We start from the raw sequence: 13,567 nt of genomic DNA on the forward strand, positions 1-13,567 counted from the left end.
TGGATTGTGACAAACTAGTTCACTTAAGGGTTGTATTTGCAAACATAAAACTAAAAACTTGAGCTTCAGTGTCATTCTGATTTAGGTCTCTGTCTCCTTCAGGCAGTGGATGTCATCTCTGTACATGGCTTTGCTCAATGACGGCTCTCAAAGTAATGAATGTTCCCCTTCTCCCCTCCATACTAGTGCTAAATTTAATTGAATATCAAAATCCAATTTGCAAGACTTTTTATGTCTATTTGTTCTGTGTTTGTTTTTTTTTTCCTGATCTGTATCTTTAGGAAGCAAGTAATCTCTTACTTGCCTTTTTGTTCTCTTCTGAGTGCACAGTCTGCTTTGGTATTAGAACATCATGGCAAGTTTTACTTGTGAATCTCAGCAACCTTAACAATTGTCCATTCACAAGTATTGGTTGCGATTTCTTATTCCACCCGGTGTTCAAACTCTAAATAAACAAATGAATCATATATTCTCTTCAGGTAGATGCAGATGGGGAAAACTTCAGTGGAAATATACTGTAACAACTGTCTGGTGTAGCACGCAGACAGAAGCAAAAGCTTTTGACAGCTTTTGCAATGGAGTCTAAGGAGAATCGCCTGCTGTGCACTGACTTGAAAAGGAACACAGAGTTCCTAATGTTTTATTAAATTTGAAATGTTTAACTCTTTCTGTGAAGATGCAAGTGAAGCAGAACCCAGCAATGTATTGTGAAGCAAAAGAAACAAATATTTCTCATTCTGAAAGTTTGGATCTGTTGTTCTGCTACAAATGAAAATAGCTTTAGAAAACATTTCTGTCAGTTCTGTTTCTGAACTTTCTGATTTTAGATGCTGCAGAAGTGTTTGTTGGTGAAGGATATGGGGGTTTTCAACGGCATGTTAAAGAGCAGAAATACTATATATATATATATATATATATATATTGTTTCAGACTTTTGTGTACTGCATATCTGTATTTTAGATGTAAGGAACTACTTTTCCTCTCAGAGAGTGGTCAGACACTGGAATGGCTGCCCAGGGAGGTGGTAGAGTCACCATCCTTGGCAGTGCTCGAGAGGTGTCTGGGTGAGAAGCTACGAGATATGGTTTTAGTGGCTTTTGGTACCAATGGCGATGGGCGGACAGTTGGACTAGATGATCTTGTAGGTCCTTTCCAACCTTGTGATTCTATGATTGTAATACTTCACTTGGTTAAAACTGAACTGCTCTCAAATAGAGCTGAGAGGCTTTGATTGGTCTCTGTGTGGGTTCATACTGTAAACGCACATACACAGAAGCTTTCAGTGTTGTAAATTTACCCCTGTACCCTGTGGAGGAACGAGTTGTGCATCAGTCTGCCTGTCTTCAGATAGCAGACCCACAGGAGCATCAAACTTTATGCTGTTTCCTCCAGCAAGTAATACTGGCTGCCCAAGCATCTCTGCAATGTGAGATTTGTGGTCTGCTCCAGCAAATAGATTAGCTGTGCTACTGTCCTGACAAATTCTGAGCACAAGTTATCTAGTCTTCGGTGATTTGAACGCATGGTAAATGCTGTGACTTTGCTGAAGATTGAGATTATTGATCTAGCATCGCTTCCATGAAACTGATTATGACCTAAATGGGGAAAAAAAAAAAAAAAAAAAAACCAAAAAAACCCCACAGAAATGTTTGAATTCTACACAGAGAACATATAGGAAATAGCAGCAACTCTGCAAAATGTGTTTTGAATGTGGAATGTCCGAAGCTCACTTGCAAGTGAAATTAAATTAACCAGAACGCTGCACACAGTTCCAGTAGCTGTAAAGTTCTTCATTCTACAAGCCTTACTTGGTGTTTATTTTTTGCTTCATTATAGTGGTTCTTTCTGGTGTTAACTCAGTCTCTTGAATCAGATTGCGAGAGAAGGTAGGGAGAAGCTCTGTTGCTTACAAAGGAGAAAGTACCAAGAAATATAATCCTAAACTCATCCCTGATTTTTAATGACTTCATCCTCTGGATTTCAAACTAAGGGGATCTGGCAATGCATATTTGAATACTACTCATGTAAATACTCCTTTTTGGTAGCTGATTTAAAATCAGATCTGAAGTATTCTATTTGGTACTCTTCATCTTTTATATTTAATAAACTACTTCTGCAGAAAGAAGAGTTAGTATGGTGGCTGAACCATATGTATGTTGTGAACTTGTGGTACTTGTGAAAGTAATTTCCATGAGTTATTTATAAGTGAGCAGAACGATTTTTAAAGGGTTTCTTCCACATTCCTCTTTTCATTTGCTTTTCTTTTTTGTTTTTCCCTGTTACATTTACATTTTACAAACTTTCATATGAGAATATATTTTGTGTCCCCAGGTTGAAGCCTAGCATGAGTAACCCACAGAATTAAACTAGCAGCTTAGTTATAGTAGAATCTATAGGGTTATAGTGGAAGATTCTATTTATTATGGTTGGTTATTGTGTAAAATATACTGCATCTTAAACACTTGGTCCCATTACAAAACTGATATTTTTTTCTCAGCTGTCAGTGCTGCTTTGTTCTGCCTTCAGACCATTTTCAGATCAGTTCTTTAATTCAACTTGAAGGGCTGAATGACCAGAGACCTTCCTGCAGGCTGAATGTATCATAACAGCAGTCTTATCCAACTTGTGAAACTACGTATTACGTGTTCTTAAATGCTGTAGGGTGTTCTTCTGATCGATGAAGTAGATACTTAAAGTTTCTTTGTTGTCGTTTTAGGCATTGGATCAAGATAGAACTGCACTACAGAAAGTAAAGAAATCTGTGAAAGCAATATATAATTCGGGGCAAGGTAAGGCATTGTTTCCAGTTTTACATGATTATGTAATGTTTGATATTGCTTTTGGAAAAGCATCTCGCAGCATAAGAGATGCTTATCTGTTTACTGCTGTTGTGGTTAAACGTGTAAACACTTCTTTTCATTACTGATTTTACATCAAATTTCTGTGTTCTTTGGTTCTTTCACCTGCATAGCCTTTCCTAAGGGCTTCTAGAAGAATTCTCCTTCTGCCATGAAATTTCAAGCAGCTTCATTGGACTAGAGCAGATCTAGAGCAGTGTCGTAAGGCGCTATCCTAGACTGAGTTTATGGAGTACACTTCCAGGTGAAATCAGGAGAATAGCTTGCTAAAACCTGTTAGTAAAAACAAAGTCTATGCTTACTCTCTTCTAGTAATACATATAATAAAAGCTTCCTATCTCTATTGGTAGTTAAAATAGTGGATGTTTGTTTTACTCATTTGCAGACTCTGATGTTTTGAGGCTATAGTAACAACTTTGATGGGAAGATAAGCAGCTGAAGGATGAACTAGTGATTATTTTGAGTTCACTAACAAGTGACGATCAAAAGTAAACAGAAATACAGATAGTTTTTTAAAGTATATGAGGCTTTTATCTCTGTTCCTTTTTTGTCTAAAAATAAAAAATGCCAAAAGTATGCCAACAGAGCTGTGGAGCTTCAGATAACCAGTTACACAGCTGTAAATACCGGGTTTTAGAAAATTCCTGTTCCCCAGCAGAAATAATCAGTTTAGCAAGGATTTCCTTGTGCAAAGCCACTTCTTAGAGGCCTTAGTTTAAAAACAAGACTGTTTGTGTTGCTTTGGTATAGTGTTTGTTGCCCTCCAGCTTAGGGATGTGAGGGATTTATAGTGGGTTGTAAATTCTTAATTTGTCTGCCAGTCGCTAACATTGTTGCCCTACACTCACCCATAACTTCAGTTAATGATTTTTTTCCCCAGCACAGCAGGATATGAAGTGAGAATAGTATTTGTTTAAAACACATATTTACTTTTATCCTTTCAGAAGTACTCAGAGGTCATAGGCAGCTCTTTCTATTTGATAGTGTCTACTTACTGAATTTCAAAGCTGCTTAAAGATCATAGAACACAAGGGTGGTTTTTTGTTTTTTTGTTTTTTTCTTTTTAATGCTTTGAAGTAAGTGAAATCTACAGAATCACTATCTCATTTGATCTGAATTTTGTTATAAAACTTTATTTTAAATGCTTATAAGTCATTCATTCTGTGTTATGAACTTGCCAAATTGTATAGAAGTCATAGGATGTTGGTCAATAGCTTTAGTTTGGCTGTCGCGATACTTAAAAGGGACCACAGATACTTAAGCAGCCGTTTTTTAACAAGTGTGGTTTCAAAAGAGATAGGTACTAATTCTTCTGGGGAAAGAAGGCTCCATTCCTTATACTCTAGCTCCCTCTTCAGAAAGATTTTGTAATAGCCCACACTGTTCTTTGAGGAGGTGTGCAATGCATGCAGCAATCTATATCCTACGGTTAGTAGGAACAAAAAATGAAAGCCTCCAAATTTTGAAGGAAGGAATCTGGAATTTTGTTTAATAAACTTGATTTGCTAGAAGGGGAAACAATGTTTCTACTTGTAGAGTAGGAATACTTTTCATTGCTACCCTGCTTCCTAATCTCCTTTGGGAGCACGAGCCAGAGTAGTAAATGCCTGTTAAGGAATAATACTAATTTTTCTAATATATTTTTTTTTTTCCTCTGAAGTAAAATTTAGTGCTGATCATTTAATCTCATACACAGCTCTTCAGAAAACCTTACACGCCAGTCCTCTTGTATATTTACTTTGTGCTATATTATGAACCTCAAGGAAGGAATATCTCCTTCTCTGGAGATATTCAAGACGCGCCTGGTCACCTGCCTGTGTGACGTGGTGTAAGGAATCCGCTTTGGCAGGGGGGTTGGATTCGATGATCTCTAGAGATCCCTTCCAACCCCTACAATTCTGTGATTCTGTGAATTCTCTTCTCTTACTGAGAAGATTTAACTGTCATCTTCCTGCATCCATCTGATTTAGATTTGGAGCTATTGCAGTGGAAATGAAAGCATACAAGCACAGAAATGTGGAAATCCCGTAGAAAAGTCCCATCCTATTTTTTCCTAAAAGAAATTACTGGTATGGAAAATAATTTTTTTAGGGAAGCCCAGACACCCAAATGGATATATTTTTCATACCACCTCTTTCTTATATAGCTTGCTCTTTATTTCTGTTATGATACATTCAATCTCTAAACAAGATCTTGTCTTACATGACTGGTGCCTGAATTTAATGGAGAATCTGTTTTGACTAACTTTACCGTAGTATTTTGAATGCTGAATTCTAACCGCATTAGGTTGCATAATTGGTTTTGCTTTAGATTTGTAATATTTGTTTTAATACTCCACTGATGTAACTTTCAGATTAAAAAAAGAAAAAGAAAAAAAAAAAGAATTGATTATGTTTCTTCATTATTTAAAGTCATGAAATCCAGGCATGACCAGAAGTACTGGAATGGGACCAGCAGTGCACCTGGTCTGCTACAACTATAAATAGAAGAGATTTGAAGGGAAAGAACAGTGCAGTGATGGAATAATTTTTATTATTTTATTCATCTTGCGGTTATATGAAGGTCTAGAGTTGCCAAAGCCAGGAATGACATTGTGGTGTACAATACTTAAACTTTTCAGATTATTTTTTCCTAAGGAAAATACATTAATGTAAATGTTTAGCATGCAAAGTCCGATATCAATCTAGTTAAATGCACCCTTGCTCCTTTTTAGTGTTGTCTCATGCATCCTTTTCAGATCACCCTCTTCCAGTATCGCCCTCTTTCAGTACCTGAAAGGTTCTTACAGTGAGAGTGGGGCAGGTCTCTTCTCACTAATGCCAAGTGACAGGATGAGGGGAAACGGCCTCAAGTTGCGCCAGGGCAAGTTTAGGTTGGATATTAGGAAGAACTTCTTTACAGAAAAGGTAGTTAAGTACTGGAATAAGCTCCCCAGGGAGGTGTTTGAATTGCCATCCCTGGTTGTGTTTAAGAGCCGATTGGATGTGGTGCTCAGGGATATGATTTTGAGTAAGATTTTTAGAGTTAGCGTACTGGTTAGGCTGCAATTGGACTTGATGATCTTCAAGGTCTTTTCCAACCTGGGTAATTCTATGATTCTATGATCTCAAGTTCTCTGAGAAGTGAGCTGGTCCTGTGCATGTCTCATTTGGCTATTTTGGTGTCGGATTGGGGACTCTGCATGTTCAGCCACAGTATCTCATGTCTGAGCTCAACAGCCCTAGTCTGTTTTTAGTTTGTTATTACAGAAACTGTCACATGCATTCGGTCATCCTCATTGTCTTTTTCCAAAATGGCCTTTCCTTTTTACAGAGGGACTACAGGGGCACAAACAAACTACACACTATGTATTCAGGGTGTGAGCATGCTGTGATGTTTTATGCTGCTCCGTTACATCCTCTTTCTTATCATTTCTAATGTTCACCTTTGTTTTGCTTGGTTACTGACTGTTGAGGTAATATAACACCAGGACTTAATTTTCTGTATAACATACTTGTGTGCTGTGTTGCCTCGCACAGCTTCACCTGTTGTTCAACACATCAAAGTGTAGAGTTCTATGACTCACCTCATCTGATTTACTGAGCTTTCATGTTAGGATGAACTGAACTGTAAATCTTTCTCTACTAGGCCTAAGTAAAGGGTATACCCCAAACTCCAATATGGGTATTTTTGTTGTAGATATCTCTCATTTGGAGTCTGCTTTTGTTTCTGCTGCCCTGAATAAGCTTAGCAGTGCTGTATGTTGAAAGAACAGCAGAGTTTCACTGTGAAGCTTATTTCCTCACTCATTAAATGCTGTTAAGCAATGTCAGCCTTATCATGAAGTGCTTCATTGGCAAACTCCTTTTAAGAAAAGGAACTGCATTGCTTCCTTTCCCCCTACCTCATCAATCTAAGTGGTTGGTCTTGAATGTGAAGCTCATACCTGCTACCCAGTTTGCTTTATTCCTGTTGAGGTTTTGGTGAAAGATGCACTTTTTCATATTCAGCGCAGTTTGATTTCCAGTTTTTTGTTCCCCACCTGTTGATTTTGTGGAAGAAAAATAGTTTCTGAAGTAGAACTCCCTGACGTGAAACCTGTTTCCTGGTTCACATTTTGTATTTATCCATGTTATCCACCAATTCTCTTCCACGCTGTAGTTCCTACAAATCTGCCTGAGGAGGAATATGTCAGCACTGCTGCTCTGGTGATGCATACTTGAATTCTCAGTCTCTCTCTGGAGCTCGTTAAAAACAGTGTCTTGTTTTCTGTATTGTATTGAGGCTGTCATAAATGAGACTTGACAATTTGTAGTTTGCTTTTCTGTTACTTGTTGCTCTTTTTTTTTTTTCCCAGCTCTTATGAATTTGGCTCTTAGCATCTTTACATGTTCTGAAGCACTGTTGAAAGAAATTCCTTACATGAGATCTTCTTTAAATGTGTTAGCGATGAACACAGATGTGAAGGTCATTTACTTTTCTGATTTAGTTTGTGTTCTCCCACAATGTCAGATCTAGGGAACCCATGACTCACTCAGATGCACATTGTTCTCAAGGACTGTGAAAGAGACTTTTATTACTTTTGTCTCCAACGAGGTCATTCCAGAAGCAAAGAAAAGAATGTGATGGTCCAAGATTTTCTTTTCCATTTCTTTCTTTTCAGCCTTTTTGAGGGATGGAATGAAAAAGCATTCTTTATTTCAAATGTTGTCTTTTGCCATTCTCTTTAACCTTGCCAGCTTTCTTATTCTTTTGTGTCTTTTTCATGTGTATATTTTTCCATTCATAAATGCGGTTTGGCTCTGACCTTCTTTTTTCCTTTTTTTCCCCCCCCTGGCTGCTCAGAGAGCAAATCACTTCTATCAGTACAGCTTAAGAACAGAGTCAAGTTAACCAAGATTGTGAACTCTGATTCTTCTTTTTCAGACTCAATCAGACATAGTTGTCAGTAAGTCAATGTTGGCAAGGACTTGCTGAGTTTGTGTGTTTTCCTTCTGTAAGTTATTTAACTCCTTTTTCTGTTCTTCAGTATTTGGAGGTTTACAGGTCAGAACAAAACTGTTTAAGATAAGGGAAAGTCAAGGCTTTAATTGTCAGGTCTCATTGTGGGGGTGGGACAGTCATGGAGCCCCTGTCCTGTTGTGGTTGGAGCAGAGCCTGATACCTGTTTTCTTGGTACCTCTCTGGGAGATGCTGAAGAAGGAGGATGTAGGGGAAGCTGATGTATCTCCACTACAGTGCTGAGCTTTCTTCATGATGATGAGAAGATGTGAACCAGTTTTAGAAGGAAAATATCATTAGTGTGTGCTGCTGTCAGAGTTAGTGTCTTTCCAGGGTTATAAATGTCCTTCCTATAGTACTTATATCTAAGGAAGTGAGCATGATGTTGTGCACATTACAGTTTTCTTTATCCAAAGGAAATTCTGGTAGTACACTGGGAACTCGCTTCTGCATTTGTGTGAGGCACCTATGGGGAGCTCAAGACATGCTTGTTGCTGAAAGCACTCTGGATTTTCCTATGTTCCATTTTAGATTAAGTCTCAATGAAGATTTCATTTTCCATCTGCATCTTTAAGGTCACGTACTGAGCTGCAGTGCCTCTTCACAACTTGAAAATATTTCTGCTCTTTTTACAAGGCTTATGTTGATACTTATGTAAAAATTGAAAATATTTCATTGTTACGTGCTGCTTGAATGTTTTTTATATGAGTTTGCTGATTATGAAGCAGAAGGGATACATCTGTCACAAGTTTCATGCGAAGGTTTAGCGATTTGTGATATGGGATTCCATAGAACTTAATCATAGAAACCATAGAGTTGTAAAGGACCTTTAGGGGTCGTCTAGTCCACCTTCCCTGCAATGAACATGGACAGCTTAATCAGGTTGCTCAGGGTCCTATGGATTCCTCCAGAACAACGGTCTACTTCCTTTTTTTCTGACTGGGAATGACTTTTCCCTTTCTACTGATAAAGAAAATAGTCTTGAGCTTGTTCTTTGTTCTCTTTCAGTAATTATTCTTGGATGTCTGTGCTTTAGGAAACAATGTAGTGCTTAAAATCCAGCTGCTGGGAAATATACTGGAGTTAGCAGTGCTGCACTGTGACCAGAACAGGGGCTTCATGATTTAACAGGTTTCTTTCTTTGTTCTGTTATCCTTGCCCTTCCCTGAGAACAATGGGGAACATTTCAGCTTTATGAGCTCAGAACTATGTAAGCCAAAGCTCCTTCTTAGCTCAAGTCTTCTGTATACATTTATGCAGCAGCTTTTGCATCGAAACAAAATGTGTGTTTTGCAGCTTCCTTGGTTTTAATGCTAAGCTATTTGATTGCAACCATATGCTTTTGAAACAGTTGTATTCTTATAAAAAACATACTGTTCAAGCTACAATTCCATCTTGATATGTGATTAAATATTTGGCCTTTTGAAAACCTCAGTGTAAATGTCTGGTGTTAGAATGTTACTTTGTCACCTGTGGGGAGGGTGAACTTGGCAGTTCTGTTGTTTGGTGGTGGTGCTGTTTGTTGTTTATTCTTCCAGTAGGAGATTCATTTTTCTGTTTCTGGTAGTCCCTTAGTGGTCTATTTTGGGTATCTGTTATACCTCTGAAGTGTTCTTTAACTCTTAATCAGATCTTAGTTAACGTTCATGTAGACCCATGCATTGTGGAACATTATCTGCAAGCCTGATTTGAAGCTTAGGCTCTTAATTTTGTTTTTCTTCTTTTCAGTTTGAATCAAAAGTAAAAACAAATGCTTTCTGGCAATGCAGCAGCTTGAAAAAAAAATACAGTTTTGCAGGACTTCTGGGGAAAAACACAGTACCTGCTGGGAACTGACTTCTATATAAAACATTCTTAATTGTTTTCACATAGTTTATGTATAGTTCTTATAAATATATGTATTTTCTTTCACTGCAAAGAATGCACAGTTGTTGGAATGGCTCTCTGTGTTTGTATTTGTGGCTTACGGAACAAAATGTAGACTGGGAATCCTATTGAAGTTAAATGTTTATCTAACTAATACCAAAATATTCCATAGAGGTGTGATAAAATCAGTCTCAAGTAGCTGAAGTGGTAGATTGTCAGTATAAGGACACAGAAATGCAAGCAAGAAAATAAATAAATAAATAAATAAATATGAAAAGATGCCAAAAAGGAAGGTAAAAGATGCAGCAAAAGTATTTCCAGCACCAGTGATCTGTAATTCAGTTTTCTTTGTCCTTGAGTTAAGAATTTTGCTTGTTTATATTGGCTTTAATTTCATCTTCTTGGTTCTGACATCTCTCACTGTCCAATTGGCTGCGTATTAAAATGGGTGTTTGGCTGTATGCTAGCAGACATTCTGTTCTATGGGGATAACTCAGTTTTACAAACAGGTGAAAAAGAAATATTTTCCTGTATGAAAAATTTCTTCTTGAAAATTTGCAGTCTGATTCACATCAGTTTTGCTTAGGTGTGTCTGATGCCATTACCTTCTTGTTCTGTTGAAGTACCCCTATTACAAGCAATAATGCTTACATCAAAGTAGGCACGAGTATAAATTCCTGTGTTACTTACACAGCACAAAATGCTGTTTGATCTTTCAATGATCTTACTACTTCATTAATGTTTACAGAGCTTTTTAGTACAATTACTCCCAAGCAATTTAAGTGGCTGATCTGTTTGTCTATTTGTTGAATAAGTTTTAATACTAAAATTATTTTAATTAGCTTTTAGTAAATGCATTACACTGTGTCTTTTCTGTAAGTAATGCTGTCTGTTTTGTTAATATATCACAGTATATCACAGTTGTGTAAAGTAATAGACTACAAGAAAGAAGCTTCCTGACTCTTATCTTTTTTTTCCTTTGCAGATCATGTTCAAAATGAAGAAAACTATGCACAAGTGCTGGACAAATTTGGAAGTAATTTTTTAAGTCGCGATAATCCAGATCTTGGCACAGCTTTCGTAAAGTTTTCCACACTTACTAAAGAGTTATCAACGCTGCTGAAGAACCTGGTGAGGAGTTTCACTTTTTCTCAGTTGAATTTTTCCCAAATAAATCACAAAACCTTCTTACACGTTGCATTTCACATTAATTATGACTGATGATAATTTTAGGGATGCTTAATGTGTTTTCAGGAACTGACATAATGCCATCTCAGAGACTGTAAAAAGGGTGCCATTCCAAGTTTGCTATGTTTCCTTTTAATTGGTGGTTTAGAGGACAAAGGTGAAAATGTTGAGATGGCAACTGAGGTCTAATTCTGAAACAATTGAAGGTGTTCCACAGAACTTAATTCCAAGTTAAGAATTCAATGCAATTAGTTACAGTTGTTCTCTTGTACTTCAAAAGGAGCAGCTTTCACTTATTAGAGAAAACTTAATGATTTGGGGATAATGCTTACATGATGTTAGTAGTCCAGTTTCCCTGTGATTTGCAGGATATCTATTGCTTACCTAGTAGGCCTATGAAGATGTTTTAAATCTTTTCCTTTTAAAATTTTTTCTTTCTTTCTTTCTTTTTTTTTTTTTTTTTCATAAAAAAGAAGGTTTTTTTCCTTATCTGAAGTTCTGAAGTTAATCTCAAGCCTTTTACTTGAGATGAGAGCAGTAAGGAGATCTTTGAACAATAAAACTAATGAAGCTACATTTCTTATAAATATGCGCTTCGTGGGTTTAAATGCCATTACATTCAGAAAGGGGAAGAATCAGTTTTATATTTTTCTTAGCTTGGTTTCTCTCCAGGCTTATTGGTATGTAAGGTATAAGCAATATTACAGCCTTTTTTTTTAGCTGTAAAACTTCTGGGATCTTTCTTGGCATCACTGAGAGTGTTCCTGTCAGGTTGTACAGGGTTTTCAGCAACTTAAACTATTGTAAGATGTCCCTGCTTATGTCAGTTGAAAATAGATTGTTAAAGGTCCCTTCCAACTGAAATGATTCTATGATTTCTATGAATAACTCTTCGGTCTGTGAGGATCAGCTGTCATGGCTGTATGTACTACAACAGAAGAACTTCTCAGAAATACTAAACCACTGCTATATAATCAACAGCATGTTTTATCACAGATCTGATGCATAGCACCCCAAGAACTGCTATGAATAAAACTATCCAAATAACTAAAACAAATAAACTGATGTCATTGTGATGAACAGGCAGATAGTTCATTGTGCGTGTTTTAATCTAGTTTATTTCTTCAGAATTCTATATCTTCACAAATGAAATCCCATGTTATTTTCTATTCTTCCGTTATTTCTTGGATGAGAGACCTTCAGCTGCTGTAAAGTGGAGTTACATGAAAGCCAGTCCCACCCCAGTCCATGCAACATTTCATGACTGCTTCTGCTTCAGATGCCTGAGGGCTCCCACCACAAATGCTTGTGCTTATTTCTGCTTTGAGTCTCGTCTTCATCACCTGTAACATACTGGAATTGAAGTTAAGGTCCAGTGACAGAAAACAGCTGAAAGTTCCACTACACTTCAGTGGGCTGTTGTCCAAAACCAAGCTGTATCAGAGGCACTGAAGTACAGTGATCTGTTTATCTTCCTTCTAAGATCATTGAAACATGGTCTGTTTGGAGTTGGAAGGGACACACGAGGATCATCAGGTCCAATTCCTGGCTCCACACAGCACCACTCAAGATTCAAACCCTATATCTGAGTTGTCCAAACTAACAGTCCTTGAGCTGTGGCAGCTTGGGCTGTAACCACTGCCTGGGGAGTGCTCTCTGGTGCATAACCTCTTATAACACCCAACCTGATCTTCCGTGATGTGACTCCGTGCCATTCTCTCTGGTCCTGTTGCTGTCACCAAAGAGCATCTGCTCCCCTCATGGGGAAGCTGTAGAATTAGCAAGGAGCTGAAGAGTATCTTTTGAAGAAGTGAATGGAGTGGTGGAATAGGAGATGAATACTTTTCTTGTGGGTGCTATACTACTGCAATGTTAATAGACATCTCCTTCATGTTATCCTGATTTTTTAGTGTTTATAGACACGCCTGCATATGTTCAAATAGGAACATAGTGGCAGTTTTTTCTACCCTCTTTGGCACAGGAAAAAAATGAACATTCCTTATAGATATGTAATCAACTTGGCAGGGGATTAATGGGGTGAAATTTAACCTACTAACAGTTGAAATAGGTGCCAAGCTTCCACACCAGGTGAGGAGAACAGATTTCTCTAGTAGTTAGGAACAGTAACAGGGCTGTTACTCATTGCAACTTCTTCTCATAGGTGAGTCAACATGTGCCTTGCACTTTGCCTGACTGTAGCATAGTGGGTCCTTGCTTCACATTCAGGAACCTATAGGAAACATTTATTCATAAAAATCTCAGTAATTATGCAGCATTTAACTATGGGGTTAGAAGAGACTGAAGGTTACCCTGATGTGTTTTCAGAACTTTCCTTGTATGCTACTTTTAAAATTAAATTTTTATATTGTCCTATATACTTAGAGGGTAATGGTAATGCTTTCCTATCTGATTAATGTGAAAGTATGTTAATTCTTCCCAGACTTGAATTTACCACTAATTTGGAAAATCTAAGATGGTTACAACTTCATTAGTTAAGTTACAAGACATATTGGCAATGCTTTGATAAAATTAGAATGAGTATTTTAAATGCTAACAGTATTGTAATTTTTCTTTTTCAGCTCCAGGGCTTAAGCCACAATGTTATTTTCACCCTGGATTCTCTCCTAAAAGGAGACCTAAAAGGTGTTAAAGGGGTAAGTGTTAAAAAGCATATT

At 37.3% G+C, this 13,567-nt stretch overlaps 1 protein-coding gene across 6 annotated transcripts in view; it reads left to right on the top strand.

The window, feature by feature from the left end:
* Positions 1-13,567, top strand: part of ASAP1 (ArfGAP with SH3 domain, ankyrin repeat and PH domain 1) — a 162,215-nt gene that overhangs the window by 88,435 nt on the left and 60,213 nt on the right. For all 6 annotated transcript variants that reach the window (XM_085536979.1, XM_015856319.3, XM_015856325.3 and 3 more), the window contains 3 exons: positions 2,717-2,789; positions 10,690-10,835; positions 13,472-13,546. In XM_085536979.1, coding sequence (XP_085393105.1) covers positions 2,717-2,789; positions 10,690-10,835; positions 13,472-13,546 — 294 coding nt within the window. The remainder of the gene's footprint in view (positions 1-2,716; positions 2,790-10,689; positions 10,836-13,471; positions 13,547-13,567) is intronic.

The sequence above is a fragment of the Coturnix japonica genome, chromosome 2, assembly GCF_054131305.1.
Source record: "Coturnix japonica strain WE chromosome 2, WE-NBRP24, whole genome shotgun sequence".
Taxonomy (NCBI): domain Eukaryota; kingdom Metazoa; phylum Chordata; class Aves; order Galliformes; family Phasianidae; genus Coturnix; species Coturnix japonica.